Here is a 23,281-nt window from a genome sequence, read left to right on the forward strand (position 1 = left end):
ATCAGGTGGACACTGGAGAGTGTGTTGGCAACTCTTGACTGGAGGGGGGATGGGAAGATAGAGAGAGAGGGAAGATGGCAAAATTGGCACGAAACGAGAGACTGAAAGGGCTGACTCAATAGGGGGAGAGCAAGTGGGAGAAGGGAGTAAGATGTATGTAAACCTACGTGTGACAGACTGATTGGAATGGTAAATGTTCACTTGAAGCTTAATAAAAATTAAAAAAAAAAAAAAAAGACAGTCAACCAGGCCAGTCTTCTGCTAATGAAACATTTCTGTAGTTCCTCAATCTGACACCCCAAAATCCTCAGTACTCAGTGTATTTACCAGAGCAAATGAAACTAGAAATAGGACTGGCTTCAAAGAAGGAAATCCAGGAGCTTATAAAGGGGAAGCAGATTGAATTGCGAATAACTGTTTTCACTTTAATATAATCGAAGAACAAATCAAAGGAAATAATTCAGCACCTTTATGTGGAATTGATTTGCACAGATGTTTCAATAGCAGGAAAGAGAAGCCTGACAAATAGAATATGCAGAGCGGGATGTCTAAGCATTAATATTTTTTGAGAAAATAAAGAAATGAGAAGGAAAAACAGAAGAGGAAGGTAAACAGGAATACTGGATTGGCTATTAGGAAATGGAAGTCCGGGAATCTGCAGTGGCTGCAATCCCAGCTGCACTGAGATATTTAGAGCTCTAAGTATGGAAAATGTTATATTGTTGTCGTCAGTTCCTGTCAGGTCAGCTCTGACTCATGGCTACTCCGTGTGCAACAGGAGGAAACGTTGCCCACTCCTGCACCATCTTCACTATCATTGGTTTGTCTGAGTCCACTGTTGTGGCCACTGTGTATTTTAAGTGCCTTCCAACCTAAGTACTCATCTTCCAGCACTATACAGTCGTCTCTCAGTATCCATGGGAGATTGCTTCCAGGACCCTCCACAGATACTAAAATCCCAGGATGCTCAAGTCCCATATAGAAAATGGTGTAGTATTTGCATATAACCTACACACATCCTCCCTCATACTTTAAATCATCTTTAGGTTACTTATAATACCTAATACAGTGTAAATGCTATGTAAATAGTTGTTATACTGCATTATTTAAGGAATAATGACAAGGAAAAAAGTCTACATATTCAGTACAGATGCAGCCATCATAGGCCTAATACATAGTACATGTCAGCGACAATGTAATTTTTTTTTTTTTAATATTTTCGAGATGTGATTGGTTGAATCTGTGGACTGTGGATACTGAGGGCCAACTGTCTCTGACAATATTCTGTTGTGATCCTTTGGGTGTACATTGGCTAGGAAACGTTATGTTGCTCTTACTGTTTAGTTGCCATCGAGCAAGTCCTGACTCATGGTGAATCCATGTGTTATAGAGTAGAGCTGCTCCAGAGGGTTTTCTTGGCTGTAATCTCAATGGAAGCAGATTGTGAGACCTTTTCTTCTATGGTTTTGTTGGGTACATTTGAACTACCAGCCTTTAGGTTAGCAGTCACGTGCAAACCGTTTGCACCACCTAGGCATCTTAGAAAACATTATAGTGCCCCCCGTATATTATCAAAAATAAAAACGTCCTAAACCACAAAATGAGTGCAAGGAAGTCCAATGAAGTTCTTAGTTTTTCTATAATGGTTACTTCAGTGTTTCTTTTGAAAGCACAGGATCCAAGTGAAGAGTTTGGAGCTGGGGTTGGAGGTTTGGGAGTCAGTGCATAAGTGAGAGTGAGTGGGCTCCCTAAGGGAGAAGGTGTAGATACACAGGAGGAAGGTCCAGGGGCAGGTCCTTGACGAATACCTATATTTAAATTGTGGTAATAAAAGGGTCTTGGAAGGAGACGGGGAAGCCTTTATCAGGTAGAAGAGAAGCAGCGGAATTCACCGTTCGAGAATTAGAGGCAGAAAGTTTTAAAAAACGGAGTAGTTGGTCAGCAGTATAAATGGGTACAGGCAGAAGCTTTCTTGCAGTGAGTGAGTCTATTGCTGCCAGAGAAAGGAAATGGAGACTGCAATACAAATTGTAAAATTGGTTAAGGCACCAGGAGATGATGGATGGATTTATCGTAGTATTTTAGGTAAAATTCTAAAGTGTTTTCTAACGAACCTTCATTAGCCAATGACAATTTAGTAGAATGAAAAATTCCTAACTCAGGACAGAGGCATGTCTTATAGTTTTGCCCAAACCTGAAAGAGAGTCAGCAGGAATGGACTCTTACTGACCTGTATCACCCTTAAAGCAAGATGTAAGGTTGTTTACCTTGACGTTACTAAGGAGACCGTAATAACCTAATGGGATGACATATCTACCCATGATCAAAGTGGGTTTGTCATGAAAGAGCCCTTGGCAGATCATGTAAGAAAAATGTTCAGTTTACTACATTACTGTGAATTGCACAAATTGCCCATGGTAATTCCAGTGTTTATATAAAAAAAGCCGGAAGGATTATTCCTTTAGAAAATATTAAAGAAAAGAATGTGCTTTTTTTCCTAGAAAATTTCCTCATGAAAATGAAGAGTATGTTTAGAGAAACCCAGAGCTCGTGTAAAAGAAGTATATCAGAGACACCTGGAGTTTGCAATAAAAAGAAAACACATCCTTTCCCAGTTATACAATAGACTCTCTAGCCATTCTACAAATTCTCACAAATTACAAAGCTTAAAAGGTGGAATTTGAAATTTTTGTTTGCCTATTTCTAGGTGTTGGAATTTACCATACTCACTAAAAGAATGTCAAAATGTTACAAATATTAATTTACTTACTTTTAAAGGAATTACAGAAATAATTCTAGCAATCCACAATATTCAATCTTTACTTAATTAAAACTAGTGTTGTAATTTTAGAGACAATTGAGAATAAATTATATTGTAATCAAACTGAGCTCTAGACTCATCTTTGTCATTGTGTTAGGGTTCACTGGAGAAACAGAAGCAGTGAGACAGACGGGACAGACAGACAGACAGATACATAGACATAGATTTACTTCAAGGGATTGGCTCACACAGTTGTAGAAGCCGGCAAGTCCAAAATCCATAGGTCAGGTGATGGGAAGAGGGCAGAGTCCAGAGAGGAAGAGATTGAGTTCTGCCAAAATATCTATTTATAGTCTATTTAAGTATATATTTAAATAGTCTATTTATAGGCCCGCTATGAGTCAGAATTGACTTGACGGCAATGGGTTTGGTTTTTTTGTATAGTCTAAAGGGTGGCCCTGGTAGCAAAGTGATTAAGAGCTCGACTGCTAACCAGAAGGTCAGCAGTTTGAACCCACTAGCTACTCGTCAGGAGAAACCCACTAGCTACTCGTCAGGAGAAAGACGTGGCAGTCTCTTTACGTAAAGATTACAGCCTTGGAAACCCTGTGGGGCAGTTCAGCTCTGTCGTGTAGGGTCATTATGAGCCTCAGGTTTGGTTTTTTGTTTGGTATGGTCTAAAGGCAGACCACTTCCTAAGGAACTCTCCTTTCAACTGATTGATTGATTGTATTATATTAGATTACATTATCAAAGTTGATTACATCACATTGGATTAGATTACACTTGTTATTGTTGTTAGGTGTCCTTCAGTTGGGTCCCACTCGTAGCAACCCTATGTACAACGTAATGAAACACAGCTGGGTCCTGCACCATCATCACAGTGGTCACTGTGTTTGAGCCCATTGTTGCAGCCACTGTGGCAGTCCACCTCGTGGAGGATCTTCTCTTTTTTGCTGACTCTACCTTACCAAGCGCGGTGTCCTTTTCCAGGGACTGGTCCCTGATGATAACATGTTCAGATTACATGAGCTGAAGTGTTGCCATGCTTACTTCTAAGGAGCATTCTGGCTGTATTTCTTCCAAGACAGAATTGTTCATATTTCTGGCAGTCCATGGTATGTTCGATATTCTTTGCCAACACCATAATTTAAATACACCATTTCTTCTTTGGTCTTTTTTATTCATTGTCCAGCTTTCAAAGGCATATGATGCTATTGAAAATACCATGACTTGAGTCTGGCACACCTTAATCCTCAAGGTGACATTTTTGCTTTTTAACTCTTTGAAGAGGTCTTTTGCAGCAGATTTGCCCAACGTAGTATGTCATTTATTTCTTGACTGCTGCTTCTTTGGGCATTGATTGTGGATCCAAGTAAAATGAAATCCTTGACAACTTCAATCTTTTCTCCATTTATCATGATGCTGCTTATTGGTCCAGTTGTGAGGATTTTTGTTTTCTTTATGTTTAAGTGTAATCCATACCAAAGGCTGTATAGTCTTTGATCTTCATCAGTAAGTGCTTCAAGTCTTCTTCACTTTAAGCAAGCAAGGTTGTGTTATCTGCATATCGCAGGTTGTTAGCTAGATAACACTATAGAACAACAACTAGTCAGGTATTTGGCAAAACCACTAGGAACAAGTGACACATAAAATTATCACAGTCATGTACAACATAGGAGATCTTGGCAAGTCATTGTATCTTCCTGGGCTTCGGCTTCCCAATCTGTAAAATGAAGATTTGATAAAATCATCTCCAACTTTCCATCCAAATTTCAAATTCGGATTCTCTTTCTTCTTCTATCTTTGGTTATATCACAGACGATATTGCAGAATCATATTGTGTAAATAAAGAAATCTATTATTTTGGCCAACACTATCTGGATCGCGGTCATAACGATGTGAATATCATTTTTTTAGAGCAGCATGAAACAATAATCTGATATCATAGCAATCGAAAAAGTAAAATTGTACTTTTGATAATGAAAGATTTATAGCATCAGATTCTTTGAACAAGCAAAAGGGCTGGAATATACTCAGAAGATTTTATGAATCAATGACAAATACAGGGAAGCTGGTAATCACTTTTAATGCTTTAAAAAATTTTCATGATGTCAACCACTTTCAAGCTCTTTTAAGACTGACGAAAGGAGATAAAGTTTCCCTGGACATCCACTGAAGCCATGTGTACAACATGCCTTTCCTGAGAGGACTCAGAAGATCAATAGCAAAAAGAAAGCCTTTTTGGATGGCCTCTATCCCAGCCAATTCTCACGTTTTTACTAAATGTATTAGATAGAGAAATTAAATACCAGGAAAGGTCATAGACTTGGCATTCTTAGAAGAGAAGTGCTTCCAGCTAGGCGTAAGTCCACAAGCCCTAACAAGCTGGAGAAGCCATGTCATTGATGTACCTCACTGAGTAATAGGAATGGCACCCGCCCCCGGCATTCGTGTGCTGGGACAGTGTGAGCAGGGCAGACGGGGCTCTTGCCACATGGAAGGAGCTCAGAGTTCTCCCTGCCTCCTCTTTCTTCCTTTGTCTTCTGTAACACTAGTGTTTTTCTCTTAATTTTCCTGAATGATCCTTCTCTGCCTTGTTTTCACCGCCTCAGTGACCTCTGTCTGCCCCAAACTGAGAGGATATGTAGTGTTGTGAGTTTGCATGAGTTTGTGTCTTGCCTCTGCCACTCATTATCTGGGCAACCTTACACAGACATTATTTATCTTCTAAAAAAAAAAAAAAATTTTTTTTTTTTATGCCTTATTTCTTCATCTTTAAAGTGGGGGTAATGGTGGCACCTACCTAATCAAGTTCTTTAGAGGAGTAAATACCTTTTGCAAAGACACTTAGATCAGTACCTAACACACATTAAGCACTCAATAAGTATTAGCTAGTATTTTTATTCGAGTACTTTAAGTATATTATGTAATGAGTATAGCCAGAATGCTCCTTAGAAGTGAGGATGGCAAGACTTTGTCCCGTGCGCTTTGGGCGTATTATCAGGAGGGATCAGTCCCTGGAAAGGGGCATGGTGCTTGATAAAGTAGAGGGTGAGCAAAAAGAGGAAGACACCACAATGAGACAGGTTGACGGTGGTTGCAACAATGGACCAGGCAGTGTTTTGTTCTGTTGTACATAGGGTCGATATGAGCTGGAATTGACGCAAAGGTACCTAACAAAAACATTATTATTATTTAATAATACTTGGCTGTCTGCCTTCCTCTCTCTATACTTTGTCTCCCTGAGGTCCCATCCATTCTCCTGGCTTCATCTACCCCTTCTCCTGAATGGTTCCCAGATCTGTAGCTTCAGTCCTGCATTCTTGATGGCTAATTGATTTGTCCTGAGTTCTCTTGATGGCTTTGTTTAGATGGGCTTGGACAAGTCCCCAAACCCTTTGCATTCCTGTCCCCTCACATGTATCTTTTTTTTTTTATTATTATTATGCTTTAAGTGAAAGTTTACAATTCAAGTCAGTTTCTTATATAAAAACTTATACACACATTGTTATGTGACCCTAGTTGCTCTCCCCACAATGTGACAGCATACTGCTTTCTCCACCCTGTATTTCCTGTGTCCAATCAACCAGCTCCTGTACCCTCTGCCTTCTCATCTCACCTCCAGACAGGAGCTGCCCACATAGCCTTATGTGTCTACTTTAGCTAAGAAGCACACTCTTCACCAGTATCATTTTATGTCTTATAGTCCAGTCTAATCTTTGTCTGAAGAGTTGGCTTTGAGAATGGCTTTAGTTTTGGGCTAACAGAGAGTCTGGGGCCATGACTACTGGGGTCCCTCCAGTCTCAGTCAGACCATTAAGTCTGGTCTTTTAATGAGAATTTGAGGTCCACATTCCACTTTTCTCCTGCTCCATCAGGGATTCTCTGTTGTGTTCCTTGTCAGGGTAGTGATTGGTGGTAGCTGGGTACCATCTGGCTCTTGCAGTCTCAGGCTGATGGAGTCTTTGGTTTATGTGGCCCTTTCTTTCTCATGGACTCATATTTTCCTTGTGTATTTGGTGTTCTTTATTTTCCTTGCTCCAAGTGTGTTGAAACCAATTGATACATCTTAGATGGCCACCTGTTAGCTTTTAATACCCCATACGCCACTCACCAAAATGGGATGCAGAAATATTTTCTTAATACACTTTGTTATGGCAGTTGACCTAAATGTCCCTTGAAACCATGGTCCCCAGACTCTCACCTCTGCTGCTGTGTCCCTTGAAGTGTTTGGTAGTATTCAGGAAACTTCTTAGCTTTTGGATTTGTCCAGTTGTGTTAACTTTCCCTGTATTGTGTGTTGTCCTTCCCTTCACCTAAAATAATTTTTATCTACTATCTAATTAGTGAATACCCCTCTCCCTACCTTCCCACACTTGTAACCATCAAAAAATATTTTCTTCTGTGTTTAAACCTTTTCCTGAGTTCTTATAATAGTGGTCTCATACAATATTTGTCCTTTTTTGACTAATTTCACTCAGCATAATGCCTTCCAGATTCTTCATGGTACGAGATTTTTCAGGGATTCATTGTTGTTCTTTGTTGTTGCATAATATTCCATTGTGTGAGTATACCATGATTTGTTTATCCATTCATCCGTTGGTGGGCATCTAGGTTGTTTCCATGCTTTTGCTATTGTAAATGGTGCTGCAGTGAACGTGGGTGTGCATGTATCTATTCGCGTGACAGCTCTTATTTCTCTAGGATATATTCCAAGGAGGGGGATTACTGGATTGTATGGTACTTCTATTTCTAGCTTTTTAAGGAAGCACCAAATTGATTTCTTGGATTATATGATCTTGAAGGGCCCTTCCCCCTCCAAAAATTCTACAACTCCTGTCTTCTGTATGAAACCCATGTCATTGTCTTGCCTTTCAAGACATTTTCCCATTAGGACTTTTTTTTTACATTTCTAACTAATGGTGACAGTCTTCTCTTAGTCCTCAGAACCTGAAATCTAAGTATTAGAATCAAACCTTTTCCCCCACAGTCACTCAGATGTCAAGTTCTGATGAAGTATGTGTTACCTCACCTCCTTTCCATTGCCCTCTGCTAGCTGCCACCACCCAGGCTAAGTCCTGTTACCACTTTATGTTTGGATGATGATGGTTTCCTAACTGACCTTAATTTTCTTGGTTTTTTCATTTTCCTTCCTTCCTCTGTCACTCCCTCCCATCCTTCCTTCTTTCTTTCTTCCCTTAATCTAAGAGAAATATGCTAAATCTGTAATTATACTGAGATTTTAAAATCTATTTTCCCTATAATTTTGTCACTAATATGTGGAAGTATTAGTTTGCATAATTTGATACAGTGTTAATAAATGTGTTTATGATTGTATCTTCTTGATTTTTTTTTTTTAACCAGAATGAAAATCCCTATTTCTTGTGAATTCTGTCAGATACCCTTATGTTTTATCCTTCAAACCATATCTTAACACCTACTTCCATTTGGGTGCTGTGCCTTGTGGGGAAGGCACAAATGCCTAATAATAAGAGGTCACAGTCTGATAGGGGAGCTCTGGTGGCTCAGAGGTTAAAGTACTCAGCTGCTAACCAAAAGGTTGGTGACTCAAATCCACCAGCTGCCCTGCAGGAGAAAGATGTGACAGTTGGTTTCCGTAAAGATTACAGCCTCAGAAACCCTATGGGGCAGTTCTACTCTGTCCTATGGGGCAGTTCTACTCTTGCGAAAGCAGCAAGAATCTTTACAGAAGCGGACTGCCACGTGTTTTTCCCGCAGAGTGGCTGGTGGGTTCAGATCTCAGACCTTTTGGTTGGCAGCTCAGCACTTAACCACTGTGCCACCGGGACTCAGAAGACCGAAAGCCTTCTACATATCAGCAGAGATGTGCTCATTATTTGATTGCATAAAGCTTGTTTAATACTCCGTTACCCGGTCTCTTACATGATTAGTGAACGTTCTCCATCTGTGCGTCCTGTGTCCTCAATGAAAATGTGCCGAAGTCAAGACTGACTTACTCTACGCCAAAAAAACAGACAAACCTGTTGTTGTTGAGTCGATTTGACACATGGCGACCTCATGTGTTACAAAGTAGAACTGCTCCGTAGGCTTTTCTTAGCCGTAATCTTTTATGGAAATAAACTGCCAGGCCTTTCTCCCATGGAGCCACTGGGTGAGTTCAAATTGCCCACCTTTCAGTTAGTGGCTGGGGGCAAACCCTTTGCACAAAACCCAGGGACCTCTATTCTATACACAGGGATGTGTATATAGGAGGTGCCCTGTAATTGAATGAATAAATGAATTAATTGGTAGGCTTTGGGTTCTGGGTTAAAATTGGAGTTTGATGTGAGTGTAATGTTAAGGGACCCCCAGCACTTAATGACTGAAGGACACAGTTGGCCCTTGCACAACTGGGCCTGGGTTTCTGTGAGCCACGCTGAGTGCACCTGCACACACACCCAGATTCTCATCTGCACATTATTATGTAACATTTGGCCACATGCTCATTGCCTTGGAGATGGCTTCACCTGACCTGCACCCCTAGGCAGCATCCACTGGCACCTTTGGGCTTTAGTGAGGGTAGGTCCCTGGGGAGCAGAATCAAGCTTTTTTATTCCCTCTCTGTCGTACCACCAAAAATCGTACCACCAAAAATACCTTTTGTTGCTTGTTTTTGTACAGGATGTGTACACTCAACGGCCTGAACATTGTATTACTCAGTTACTTAGGTGCTAGTCTTTGTGGTTTGGTTAACCCTTGCCTATCATCCCCAACAGGCTTCTCAGGGCTCCGTTCTCGGGCAGTGCCTCCTCACTCCGCTCAGTGCTTGCTGATTGCCATCCACTCGGGGCTTTGTCCTGTGGCACTGACCTCCCCTCCCTTACACATCATCTCCCGCATGCTTTCTGAAACAAATGGTCAGACAAGTCACGATTTTGTATTCATTCCTCCTCATCACAACAGACAACTTCCACAGCCACCCTCCCTGCAAAATACTCACATTCCTTTGTTTTCCAGCGACGCGAAAGAATAGAATGTATGTTCGCTCCCATCTGCCTGTCCTCACCTTCAAGGTCTGGACTCAGGCTGCTGCCTCACTGAGGTGCTCTCAGGAACTGCTCTTCTGCCCTTGCCACCAAAATTCCTCTTCTGCCCTGAGTTCTCTTTCTTTGCTTTTTAATTTGGTTGCCTGTACCCTTGTCTTTCCATCTCTAGACCACCAGAGTTCTTATGCCCCACATTCTCTGTTCCCTCTACAAATAAAAAAGAATCTGGGAACAAATCCTTTTTTTTTTTTTTTTTTTGCTTGTTTCTGATTGCATCTAGTCTGAGCTTTACAAGAAGAGAGCAGGGGTTATTGACCTGGGTCCAGGAACCCTGTGATAGTGAATGAAGAGTTCTGTCAGAGTAAATGAGTGAGAATGTGTGAGTGTGTGTGAGTGGGTATGTGTGTGAGACTGTGTGCCTGAGTGTGAGTGTGAATGAGTGTGTGTGTGAGTGAGTTGTGTGAGTGGGTATGTGTGTGAGACTGTGTGCCTGAGTGCGAGTGTGAATGAGTGTGTGTGAGTGAGTGTGTACTTCAGTGTGAGAGTGTGTGTAAGAGAGCAGCACTTTTCTAAGAAGATGGCCCATCCTTTACCTCAGCACTCCAAAAGGGTCTGTGACCCCCTTCCAAAGTTGACCATCACTGCATTGGAGTGTTCACCTCAAGCAGAACAATTATGCTTTAAGCTTACTTTGCTGGAGGTGTGGTTTGGAGGCCACCTTCTTCCTTATTAAAATAATTTCTGCAGCCATCAGGCAGGGAGGAAGATGAGGGGGATGGGACTGGGAAGTCCTGAAGACGTTTGTCTTTCTCAGTAGGCCTTGCCAGGTAAAGCTGATTTAGTCTTTGTAGGTGTGCTGAGCAGAAGAAAGGGATGCCCATCTGGCCCTCTTAGCCAAAGGGATAACAAGACTAAGAATAGCAAATACTTATATGTGTGCAAGCAGTATTCTAAGGTTTTTACATACATTATCTTGTTTAATATTTATAATAATTCTATGAAGGACTACTATCTCCAGTTTTACAGATGAGGAAACTAAATTACAAAGAGATTAATTTGCCCAGAGTACCACAGTGGTGGAGCTGGATTCGAACCCAGGCCATCTGGTTCCGGAGTTTGTGCTTTTAATCACGTGCAAAATCCTTTATTGGTTATGAGCAGATATTAACCAAAGGCAAACTTACTATGATATAAAGTTATGTTTATCTTTTTTAAGATGGTCACTAGGGTAAAATATTTTGAAAGATATTAAGAGATAGTTGACAACTTAAATTTGGTGGAAATTTAATAAAATATTTCATATCAGATTGTATTCCCTATATGCCAATAAAAAACACATTTTCTGATACTTTATTTAGACCCACAAAAGAGGCTCCATGTGTAGATACCACCAGACTCCAGTTGTGGAGCTCGGGGCCTGAAGGCTCACATCAGCTCCTCTTCCTCTTTACCACCTCACACATTGGGCTTCTTAGGGTTCCATTCCCAGCCACTGCTCTTCCCACTCAGCTCAGCCACTTTGGTGCTTCAGTTACACCTAAGAGCTGAGGACTCATAGCTTCCCCAGAACTTTCCTGTGAGCCTCAGGCACTTCCCAGCTGGACTTCCCCATCAGGGCCTCCCCCTGTTGTCTCCCGCCCCTGCTCGCCTCTTAACCTTGGCCTCACACGGGCCCCACCACCCATGTGGCCACTCAAGGAAAACAGGGAGTCTTCCTTAGTCTCCTCTTTCTTGTCTCCTCATCCAGAAAGTCACAATTTCTGAAGTAGTTTTGAAGCCCATCACTCCTCTCCATTTAACTTTCTTCATCCTGGGTCAGCCTCCTCACCTCTCTCTGGACACAACACCCTGCCACTGTACTTGTCTCCTTGAATCAAGTCTTCACACAAATCCAACTGCGTTGTTTCCCCTTCTGAAAGCTTTCCATAATGTGGAAAGCATTTCATAACGTGTGTAGTGTATTGTCATTATCTCTCTGATAATGGGGACCTGGCCACTGACGAGCCAGGCATGGTGCTGAAAGCTTTGCAGGGATGGCTTCCTCCACTCCCTGTCTCACAGATAAGAAAACTAAGGCTTTGAGGAGTTGAATAACTTGCCAAGATAACACAGCTGACTTGAGTCAGGGCTAGGTCAGGACTCTGGTCAGTCTGTATTCTGTGGCAAGCTTGAGTACTGCTGCCAGAACAGTGTCAGTACCCCCATCCACACGGTCTGGTACCCACCTGCCTCTTCAGGCCCATCGGTCAGCATTCCCTGCCTGTCACCTGCCCTAGTGGGACCACACCTGTGTTCCCTGCATACACCTGCAGTTTCTCCTCTCTGCTTGTTCTGTCTGGAACACCTGCCCTCACCTCCCCCTTGACCCCACACTTGTTATTTAAGGCTCAGCTCAGGCATCACCTAATCGGGGAACGCTGGTGACTATACTGGGCTGGGTGAGCTGCTGCCCCTTGGACTCTGGTTATACCGTTGTGTGGAGTGGTCCCATTCCCACCTCGTGCTGCAGGCTGGGGCGTGCCCATCATTGTACCCCAGCACCTAGCCCCACACCTGGCACAGGTGAGTACACATCGGTGATGGCCATCTGGATGGCAGTTGGTGTATGTGAGAGCCTCTCTGAGCTTGTTTCTAGTCACCTTGGACACTAAACACCTGTGGGCAGCTCTGTGTCTATTTAACTGGCTTTGTGAGGTAACTCCTCTGCCTCAGTGTAGGGGGACGCTTTAGAGTTGTGTTTAGAAAGATGATGAGAACTTTTGCTTCCTTTCATTTGGGTGAAGATGCAAGCCCAGGATCGCAGGGCGACAATGTGACCGGTGTGCTTCTGGGTTCTACCACTTCCCTGAGTGCGTTCCCTGCAATTGCAACCGAGAAGGGACAGAGCCAGAAGTCTGTGACCTGGGGACTGGAGCGTGCCTCTGCAAGGTAAGACAGACCCTGTCAAGGCCAGGGACACCAAGGCCAGGGGCATCAGCTACCACCAGTGAGGATGCTCGTCATGCTGAATCAGCATATACAGATGTGTGGGCAATGGCACTGACTTCCCCATAAGAGATCTTCATAATGTGTGTAGTGTTTGATAGTCGTTATCTCACGTGATAGAAATGGTTAGAAGGGGAGACCCCTCTCATCCTTTAGAGGCCACGGACCCCTTTGAGGATCTGAAGACAGGTATAGACTTCTGTCTACAATTTACAGATGCTTATTGGTTTCCTTGAAGCCTATCCCTGGAGCATAGACCCCAGGTTAATAATCTCTACTCTTGAGGTTCTGCCAGGTAATAGGAGAGCTTCCAGTCATAGCAGATGTTTTGAGGTGCTGGCGAGTGGGATAAATTGGTTTCTCCATATTGTGAATCCTTCTGGTCCTTCAAGATGCCTTCACAATACCAGGGGACATCTTAAGAAATTTAGGGTGTTCTTTCTTCCATCTGTGTGTGATATAAAAGTTGAACAATCATGTGGTATAAATGCTTAACAATTACATGCATGTCAATGTTTTGTTAACATCTATGTTCTAATCTTGCTTTAGTATTAAATTTGTACAAATAGCTAATTACGATCTGGGAAGCTTCAGAAGGAATGATGTCTTGTTTCATTTTTACATCAATAGGAAAATGTGGAAGGTACCAAATGCAATGTGTGTCGAAAAGGTTCATTTTATTTGGACCCAGACAACCCTAAGGGTTGTACCAGCTGCTTCTGCTTTGGAGTAAATAATCACTGTACCAGTACACATAAGCGAAGAACTAAGGTATGCAGAGAATCAAAGGCTTTGTGCTTTTCCTAAGTACTGCAGAGTGAGGGAAAAAATGAATTGGCATGAAGCATGAAGTGTTGTGGAACTTTCTGTGTATTAGTATTTTGCAATGGTAAGCATTGTCCTTGCAGTTCCCTCAGCCAGCAGCGTTCCTGCCACAGATGTCCCCATGCTTGTTCCCAAATGTCTCATGCTCAGAGGGACCTTCCCTCCCCACTCCCTATGAAGGAGTCCACCCTAGTCACTTTCCATGCCCTTACTCTGCTTTGTTGTGCCCACAGCACTTAGCACTCCTTGTTGTGTTATACATTTAGTTCTGAAACTTGTTTATTATCTGTCTTACCCCACCGCTAGCATGTAAGCTCCTTGATGAATTCCCAGTGCTAGAACAGGACCTGGGACATAGTAGGTGTTCAATAAATACTTGGTAGATGAATGGAAACCCACTGCCATGGAGTCAATTCTGACTCATGATGACACAGTGGCTACAACAATGAACCCAAACATAGCAACGATTGTGAGGATGGTGCAGGACCGGGCAGTGTTTCATTCTGTTGCATATAAGGTCATTATGAGTCAGAACTGACTCCACAGCACCTAACAACAACAACAACAACAAATGAACGGTGTTTGATGCCTTTTCCACTCATTTCTTCTTATCTTCTTCCTTTTTTTACTTCTCACTTATTGTGCCACATCTTTTCTTTGGTCACTTTTTAATTAACTCCATGAAACTGAAGCATTTTTTGTTTTCATTGTGCCATGAACCAGCAGTGTTACTAACCCAAGAGTCTTACTCATGCTGGCTCTGTTTGCATGAGTCATGTCTTCTGTCCAGCAAGAATTCAAAGAGAGACTATTTTATATATTTTACTGTCTGCCTCTTAAAAAGAGCACAGGCTGGTAATTGGAAAAAAAAAAAAAAAAAAAAGGCTAGTAAATTGATTCTGACGTCTCCCCTCCAGCCCCGCTAAGTGGGATCAGAAAGCATTACTTCTAACCTAAACCTTGTCAAATTCTCACATTTTTTCTTCTCTCATGTTTAACTCCTGGTTTCTTTTGGGATCAGGGAACTACTGTGATGCTTCATTTAGAGAAAAAATAGTGATAGCAGGCCACTGTATTCCTTGTCACGTTTTCTCTGTAAGGAGCTCATCATTAGATGTTGCCACAGTTCTAGTTATTATTCGTACATTTATTTATTTATTGTTCAAAGATTTATGAAAAACCCATTGCCATGGAGTCGATTCTGACTCATAGCAACCCTACAGGACAGAGTAGAACTGCCCCCATTGAGTTCCCAAGGCACAGCTGGTAGATTTGAACTGCTGACCTTTTAGTTAAGCCAAACTCCTAACCACTGCACCACCAGGGCTTCAAACACTTTATGAGCGGCTATTAAATACCAAGAACCAAGGTGTGTGCTGGGACACCAAGACAAATCACACATGCACGCGGTCAGTGCTCCCTGAGAACTCCTGGTAGAGCTGGTCAGGCGAGTGCAGTGGTGGGGTGCAGGCTCTCTCATGGGGGTCCGAAGGGAGGCCCAAGAGGAGACACATACAAGAGGCCTTTGTGAGCAAAGTGGCCGCCGTGTGCCTCATTCTCTGATACCTGACTAGGCCCCAGCCACACATTTCCATTCCTTGCTCTCGTGTTGCAGTTTGTGGATATGATGGGTTGGCGCCTGGAGATGGCAGATCACGTGGACATCCCCACCTCATTCAACCCGGGCAGCAACAGCGTGGTCGCAGACATCCAGGAGCTGCCCGCGACAGTTCTCACTGCATCCTGGGTCGCACCTCCTTCCTACCTGGGGGATAAGGTAATGTCCTGTTCTCCTGAGCCCTCTGTGGGCCTTCACCATCACTGCATGCTTATCATTTATGGGGTGTTTGGAAGGAAGAATTAAGAAAGTCAGGTGAATAAAATAAAAGTCCCTGGGTGGTGCAAACAGGTAAAGTGCTCAGCTGCTCACCAAAGGGTTGGAGATTCGAGTTCATCCAGAGGTGCCTTGGAAGAAAGGCCTGGTGATCTGCTTCTGAAAAGTGAGTCATTGAAAACCCTATGGAGCACAGTTGTATTCTGACACATATGGGGTGGCCATGAGTCAGAGTTGATTCAGCGGCAACTGTTTACCAATTAAAAGTGCAGAAGAGACAGATGCTGCCTCCAGCCCTGAGGAGCTGAGCTAGAACCTCATATGCCTGCAGGCACTAGCCCAGCAGCAAATGAAATCACATACAATGCTTTGTCTCAATTTTGACTTAATGACAAAGAATTTTTTCTCCAGGGAAACAGCCATTTAAATAATATCTGTTGCAAATGGAGTAGGTCGACTTTTAAATTCCAGTGCTAAGACTTCTTTGTTTTAAAGCAAAAGAAAGGCATATTGTCAGAAAAGCAAAAGCTGTGAAGTGACTCAAATGCTCATGAAAGGAGCACAGACCCCAGTTCAGCTTTTATAGGCAGATCCACGTGCACTGACTTAGACGCTCCTGGGAGGGTGTCTACTGGCTGCTCTTCATTTAATTACAATTGATTATTCCAGTGCTTGACCATCTGCAGTGATTTCACGAGGACAGAGATGTTGGTCTCATGTAGGAACATCATCAGATGATGTGTTCTTTTTAGCAAGGGTAAATTAAAAAAATTGTTTTTTATTGTGGTAAAATACATTAACATAGAATTTGCCATCTTAACTATTCTTACGTGTACATTTCAGTAGCATTCGTTACGTTTGCGATGCTGTGCAGCCATCCCCATTGAGAGCAGAACTTCTGATGGGGATAGATTTCACAGGGACCAGCTCAGGTGATACTGTAGTCTCATATTTAGAGTGATTACATATCAGGGCCTTGTCAATCTGAGGTATCTAGTTCTGTTTTCTGGCTGAAGGACTATGGGTTTTGACATTTGACCATGGATAATGTTGCCTGTCTCACATAACCCCACTCCTCTCTCAATTAATATCTTCTTCACCTCTATACAGTCACCCCCAAAACTTTGTAGCTTAAAACAACAAAAAATTATTATCTTGCATAGTTTCTGTGGATTGGGAATCCAGGAGTGGCTCAGCTGGGTAGTTCTGACTCAAGGTCTCTCATGAGGTTGCTGGTCAAGATGTGAGCAGAGGCTGTGGTCAGCTGGGACTGGAGGGTCTGTTTCCAAGCCCACTCATGCGGTTTTTAAAAGGCCTCTCTTTCTTGCTGGCTGTTGGCTGGAGGCCTCAATTCTTCATCATGTGGGACCCATCATAAGCTGCTTGAGCGTCTTCATGGCATGGCATCTGGCTTCCCCCAAAGCGAGTTATGAGAGAGAAGGGGAGAGGAGGAAGAGGGGAAGAAAGGAAGGAGAGAGAGGGAGAACCTACAACAGAAGGTGCAATCTTTTTATAACCTAGTTTTGGAAAGGACATACTCTCTCCTCTGCCTTAGTCTATTCATTAGAAGTGAGTCACCAAGTACGGCCCACACTCTGGGGGAGGGGAATTAAGCACCACCTCTTGAAGGCAGGAATATCGAAGGATTTGTGAACGTATTTTTAAAACCACAGCAGTCCATCAAAATAGTAATACTTAGTAAGATGATTCAAGATATTATTTGTAACACTTCCAGACTCTAAGATCATAACTCTGTGAAGCTTTGTCAGGTTATAGATTCTAGGGAAAAACTTTTACACACTGGGAACCCAGAAGTGCTGCACCTTCTCTCTTGCTATGAGTTATTTGCATTTTCCAGTCGAGGTATTTTGTCTTGTCCACCCTGAGTTGATGTTGCCTCTGAATCCTGTCCCCTTTCTTCCACCCCTCAGTCACTCCTTCCTTCTGAATGATTAGTTTTGCTTTAAGGGTGGGAGGTATCAGGGCAAGAGATGAAAGTTCCATCAGAAAGCTACAACTTCTATAGCTCCACCGCAATGATGGCACTTCCACAGTGTTGGGAGAAAGCCTGGATCCCTAATGGGGTGGTCAACATGGTTTCCACACCCAGTAGAATTTATAATAACATAGCAATAGCTCATCATCTGTTTTCAGGGGAATTTTTTTTTTGAATATTTATTTTTAGACTTTCGTTTTTTGACTGATAGATATTAACCAATATTAAATAAGAAAACAATGGCCTATATTTTTTAGAATAGCTGTGGCTTAAATGATACAAAATGGTATAAATTAGAAAGTTAAACTGCCATCCTCAATCCCACTTTCTAGAAGTAACCATTGTTAGCACGTGGATTGTGTATCTTTCCAGACCTTATGTACCTAAGTATTTTTCATACTGGTTAATGGTGACATTGTCTTTTCTAATGCTTATATTTCAATTTTAGGTTTCTTCATATGGTGGCTACCTCACTTACCAAGTCAAGTCCTTTGGCTTACCCAGTGACATGGTTCTTCTGGGAAAGAGGCCAGATGTGCAGCTCACTGTGGGTATCAGAACACGGCCCAAAGGGCAGGAAGGGGGATTACTGTTGGTGCTGATCTGAAATGAGGATCTTTTGATAAGCATTCTACAAAAAGTTTGGATTAACTTGTTTCTAATATTTTATAGAAACTAAAAAGGAAGCTTAGAGCAAGTAGCATCTTGTCAGGATCCTACTTTCAGGACAATCTCAACCCCAGATGATTTCTCTTTTTTCTCCTCCCAGAGTACTTAACTGTGTCTCACCCTTGCTTCTCATAAATTACTGCCTCAGGGTGAACATTTTTGTATGTTTTTGTCTTTCAATTTAGTTTAACAAATGTGTTTGAGCCCTTTCACTGCACAAGATCACATTGCTGGGCTCCATAAAGGGGAAGCAAGCTGAGTCTTGTCCTCACAAGGTGTATCATCTGACAGGGGAGACAAGAGAAATATGCAAATGACTACAATCCACGGAATAGGAGATGTTCGAGAAGTTCAAACAAGGCTCCATGGGAGAAGGGGCACACATGGGGGGCTTGTGCAGCCTGAGAGGCCCTCAGAAGGCTTCATGGAGCAGGTTAGTTTTGAGCTGGGCCTTTAAGAATGGGCCTGAGAGGAGAAATGTCCATGTAGGGGCAGGGAATAAGGTGAACAGTGGCAAAAGGACAGCATAGGGCAGGAGGCTGTGCTCAAGGGATGGCCAGACCAACTTGGCTAGTATAAGTGGTGCCCAGTCATCAAAAATAAGCTTGGAAGAGTAAGAAACCATTTGTCATTGAGTTGACCTGACCTGTGGTGACCCCATGTGTGTCAGAGTAGAACAGAGAGTGTTTTATGCAATGATAGGGGACTTGACCTAACACAGACAGTGGGGAGCCACTCTGGCTTTTTGAAAAGTGACATCTGTACACTATGTGCCAGGTACACAATGTAGAACTGCAGCCTAGAAAATTCCGTGAGGGCAAGGGTGGTGTTATATCTCAGTTTGTGCCTCCAACAAGGCAGGTACTGCACCGCTAACACAAGTTGGATTGCCGTAGCTGGAGCTTGATTCCGTTTCTGGTGTATATGCTGTGATTACGCAATGCAGTTACAGCTTCCTGAAGGAGGTTTCTTGTGTCTCTGACTGTAAAGTAGGAACCAGCAAGTCTCACACACCTCCTCACAGCTAAGGGCCCCACATTCTTGGTGAATGTCTGTGCTCAGGCGCTGTGGTGCTATGTTTTGTTTTTACTGGTATCCACATCTGTTGAATTGTTGTTTCGAAAACTCCAAAGAACCTTTGCAGAACATCTTAAAAATAAGGCACCAATGATTTAACAGTCACAGTCTGAGAAAAAATAGCTGCACGATAAAAACAAGGCCATGGCCATGCTCTGTTTGTGTCATATTTTTTGCAGAGCATCACGTAGTTCAGGTCACGGTACACTTATTTTTTACTGCGAAAAGTTTGTTGTGCAAACTGTTGGAATTCACTTAGACGTAATCGCCAAAATTTCTTCTTAATTTTACCTTCATACGTGGAAAAGAATTTAGGCTTCTGGAACATTTGCTTTGCTGCTTTGTTCCTCACCCTTGTAATTAAGAGCCTATAGGGCATGTTTCTTAGATTCAGGTTTTAAATAATTTGTGACCCAGGATAATGCTTTTTCTTTCTGAGACTCGGGTCCTATTGAATGGAATCCTTTAGGATTTGGTGCTGTGACAAGACAGTGGAGCTTTCTGTGTGTGTTTGGAGTTGGGGTGCTGCTGGTAGGCCCTGATCTTCCCGTTCTGCCCTGTTAGGAGTCTCTCGAGAGCCTCTGTAATGGGAACGGGGTGAGGGTGAGGAGATGGGGTACGGTGCGGTAGGGATGGGAGCTGAAAATGAGTAAGGCTGGATTCCCATAGGGCGAAGGGTGCAGACCCAAGTCTTCCCTAAAGCTACTGGCTGTGTAGTTCCCTGCTATGCATATTTTTATAATTTACATATTACCCTTCAGCCCTGTCCACCCCTCTTCACTAACCCCCCCATCAAAGCACTTTTTTGCTAAGAAAATTTGACCCTGTAGGCAGTAATGGAAACAGCACCTCGGGTATTCACTACAAAGCATTATTGTTTCCCCCGCCCCGACCTTTTCAGTCACTTTCAAGGGAGATTTCCTTGTTTCCTGTTTGTAAAAATAAACTGTATTAGATATTATTATCCTGTTTCCATGTCACTAATCTTTTAACCAGTTAATTTCTGAACCATTTTTTAGAATCAGGTTTCCGTGTAATGGAGGTCTATAGAAATTTGTTCTTAGATCAATTATAATCATCCCAACCAAGGTGCTAAAGCACTCACTTCCTCTTTAAACAGGGTCAGCAGATGTCAGTGATCTACGAGGAGCCGAACAACCCCAGGCCAGACCGGCTGTATTATGGGCGAGTCCAGGTGGTGGAGGTACAGAAATGCTTACATAAAATGGTTCTTTATGTTCCTCCCCCCCTTTTTTTTCTCCTTTAATTTTATTGTGCTTTCGGTGAAAGTTTACAGCACATATTAATTTCTTAATTTATACACAGGTTGTTTTGAGACATTGGTTGCAATCCCCTCAGTGTGTCAGTACTCTTCCCCTGTCCACGCTGGGTTCCCTCTGTCCATTCATCAGGTTTTCCTGTCCCTTTCTGCCTTCTCATCTTTGCTTTTGGGCACGTGTTTCCCTTTCGTCTCATATACATGATTGAACTAAGAAGTACGTTCCTCACATGTGCTATTATTTGTTTTATGGACCTGTCTAATCTTTGGCTGAAAGGTAGACTTTAGGAGTGGTTTCAGTTCTGAGTTTGTAGGATATCCAGGGGCCATGTTCTTGGGGTTTCCTCCAGTCTCTGTCAGACAAGTAACTCTGGTCCTTTTTTGTGAATTTAAATTTTGTTCTACATTTTTCTCCTGCTCTATCTGGGAGCCTTTATCATGATCCCTCTCAGAGCCCTCATGGTGGTAGATGGGCACCATTTTAGTTCTTCTGGGCTCAGGCTGGTGGAGGCTGAGGTTCGTGTGGTCCATTAGTCCTTTGGACTAATAGTTTCTTGTGTGTTTGATTTTCTTCATTCTCCTTTGCTCTGGACAGGATGGGACCAATAGATGTATCTTAGATGGCCGCTCACAAGCTTTTAAGACCCCAGATGCTACTCACCAAAGTAGGATGTAGAACATTTTCTTTATGAACTATGTTATGCCAGTTGACCTAGAAATCTCCCAAGACAAGGGTCCCCAGCCCATAGCTCCCGCAACTTGGTTCCTTAAGGTGTTTTGATGCGTCTAGGAAGCTTCTACGACTTTGCCTTGGTCAGGTTGTGCTGACTTCTTCTACATTGTGTGTTGTCTTTCCTTTCATCAAAAGTTAACAGTTGTCTTCTATGTAGTTAGTGATTTCCCCTCCCCACCCCACCCCTCATAACCATCAAAGATTTTGTTTTCTGTGTGTAAACCCTTTCTTGAGCTTTTATAATAGTGGTCTCACACAATATTTGTCCTTTTGTGATTGACTTATTGCACTCAGCATAGTGCCCCCAGATGCATCCATGTTGTGAGATGTTTCTCGAATACATCAGTGCTCTTTATCATTGCATAGTATTCCATTTTGTGTACATAATTTGTTTATCCATTCATCTGTTGATGGGCATTCACGTTGTTTCCATCTTTTTGCTATTGTGAATAATGCTGCAGTGAACATGGGTGTACATATGTCTATTCATGTGATGGCTCTTATTTTTCTAGGATATATTCCTAGAAGTGGGATCGCTGGCTTGCATGGTATTTCTATTTCTAGCTTTTTAAGGAAGCGCCATATCTTTTTCCTTAGTGCTCGTATCATTTTCATTCCCACCAGCAGTATATTAGCATTCCAATCTCCCCGCAACCTCTCCAACATTTGTTATTATTATTATTATTATTTGATCAGCACCAGTAATGTTAGGGTGAGATGGTATTTCATTGTAGTTATGATCTGCATTTCTCTAACTGCTAATGATTGCAAACATTTCCTCGTGTGTCTCTTAGTTGCCTGAATGTCTTTGGTGAAGTGTCTGTTTAGATCCTTTGCCCATTTTTTAATTAGATTATTTGGTTTTTGTTGTTGAAGTGTTGAAGTACTCCATAGGTTTTAGAGATTAGACCCTTGACAGATATGCCGTAGCCAAAAAGCTTTTCCCAGTCTATAGGATCTCTTTTTACTCTTTTGGTGAAGTCTTTTGATGAGCATAAGTGTTAATTTTTAGGTGCTCCCAGTTATCTAGTTTATCTTTTGGCATTTGTGCATCATTAGTTATGGTTTGTTTTGTGTTTATGCCATATCTTAGGGCCCCTAGCATTGTTCCTATTTTTTCCTCCATGATCTTTATCATTTTAGGTTTTATGTTTAGGTCTTTGATCCATTTTGAGTTAGTTTTTTGAGTATGGTATGAGGTATGGGTTCTGTTTCATTTTTTTACAGATGGAAATCCAGTTTTGCCAGCACCATTTGTTAAACAGACTGTCTTTTCTCCATTTAATGGACTTTGGCCCTTTGCAAAGATCAGCTAACCATAGGTGGATGGATTTACGTCTGGGTTCTTGATTCTGTTCTGTTGATATATGTGTCTTTGTCGTACCAGTACCAGGCTGTTTTGACTACCATAGCTGTATGTGAGATTAGGTGGTATAAGGCCTCCTACTTTGTTCTTTTTCTTCGGTAATGCTTTGCTTATCTGGAGCCTCTTTCCCTTTTGGTAAAGTTGGTGATTAGTTTTTCTATCTCGTTAAAGAATGCTGTTGGTATTTGGATTCGGATTGCATTATATCTGTAGGTTGCTTTGGGTAAAATTGATATTTTCACAATGTTGAGTCTTCCTTTCCATGAACATGGTATGTTTTTCCCTTTATGTAGGTCTCTTTTATGCTCCCTCTTGTTCTATAATTTAGTTGTTGCAAACACTCAGGACTTCTGACTTATTTTATGCCACTGAATTTAAAATGTAAATTATAAAAATATACAGGGTGTGGTCCTTCGATGCTTTGTTTGCACTGTCTTTATGGCACTTAGCACTGTCTCGCCTGTGTGTCAGTTGTCTTTGTCCTAATAACCCTGTGAGATTGTAGATGCCACCATGTAGCTCCCTTTATCTTCAGGCCTCTGTCAGTGCCTAGGACCTGTTGAGCTTCCAACAAATGCTTTAGATGGATGGATAGAAAAGCCACAAAATTGCCTTACATCAAAAGAAATGAGTAATATAGCTAAATAAACGAAAGCATCAAGTCGTCTGTCACCCATCTGTCAGATTGTCATAATGTGGTGGCTTTCATATTGCTATGATGTTGAAAGCTATGACACTATTATTTC

General features: G+C 42.2%; 1 protein-coding gene across 1 annotated transcript in view; it reads left to right on the forward strand.

Annotated features, from left to right (window-relative positions):
- Positions 1-23,281, forward strand: part of LAMA3 (laminin subunit alpha 3) — a 323,465-nt gene that overhangs the window by 181,767 nt on the left and 118,417 nt on the right. Inside the window, exons 33-37 of the mRNA XM_049902138.1 lie at positions 12,555-12,699; positions 13,387-13,527; positions 15,197-15,358; positions 17,860-17,958; positions 20,278-20,361. Coding sequence (XP_049758095.1) covers positions 12,555-12,699; positions 13,387-13,527; positions 15,197-15,358; positions 17,860-17,958; positions 20,278-20,361 — 631 coding nt within the window. The remainder of the gene's footprint in view (positions 1-12,554; positions 12,700-13,386; positions 13,528-15,196; positions 15,359-17,859; positions 17,959-20,277; positions 20,362-23,281) is intronic.

This window comes from Elephas maximus, chromosome 11, assembly GCF_024166365.1.
Source record: "Elephas maximus indicus isolate mEleMax1 chromosome 11, mEleMax1 primary haplotype, whole genome shotgun sequence".
Lineage (NCBI taxonomy): Eukaryota > Metazoa > Chordata > Mammalia > Proboscidea > Elephantidae > Elephas > Elephas maximus.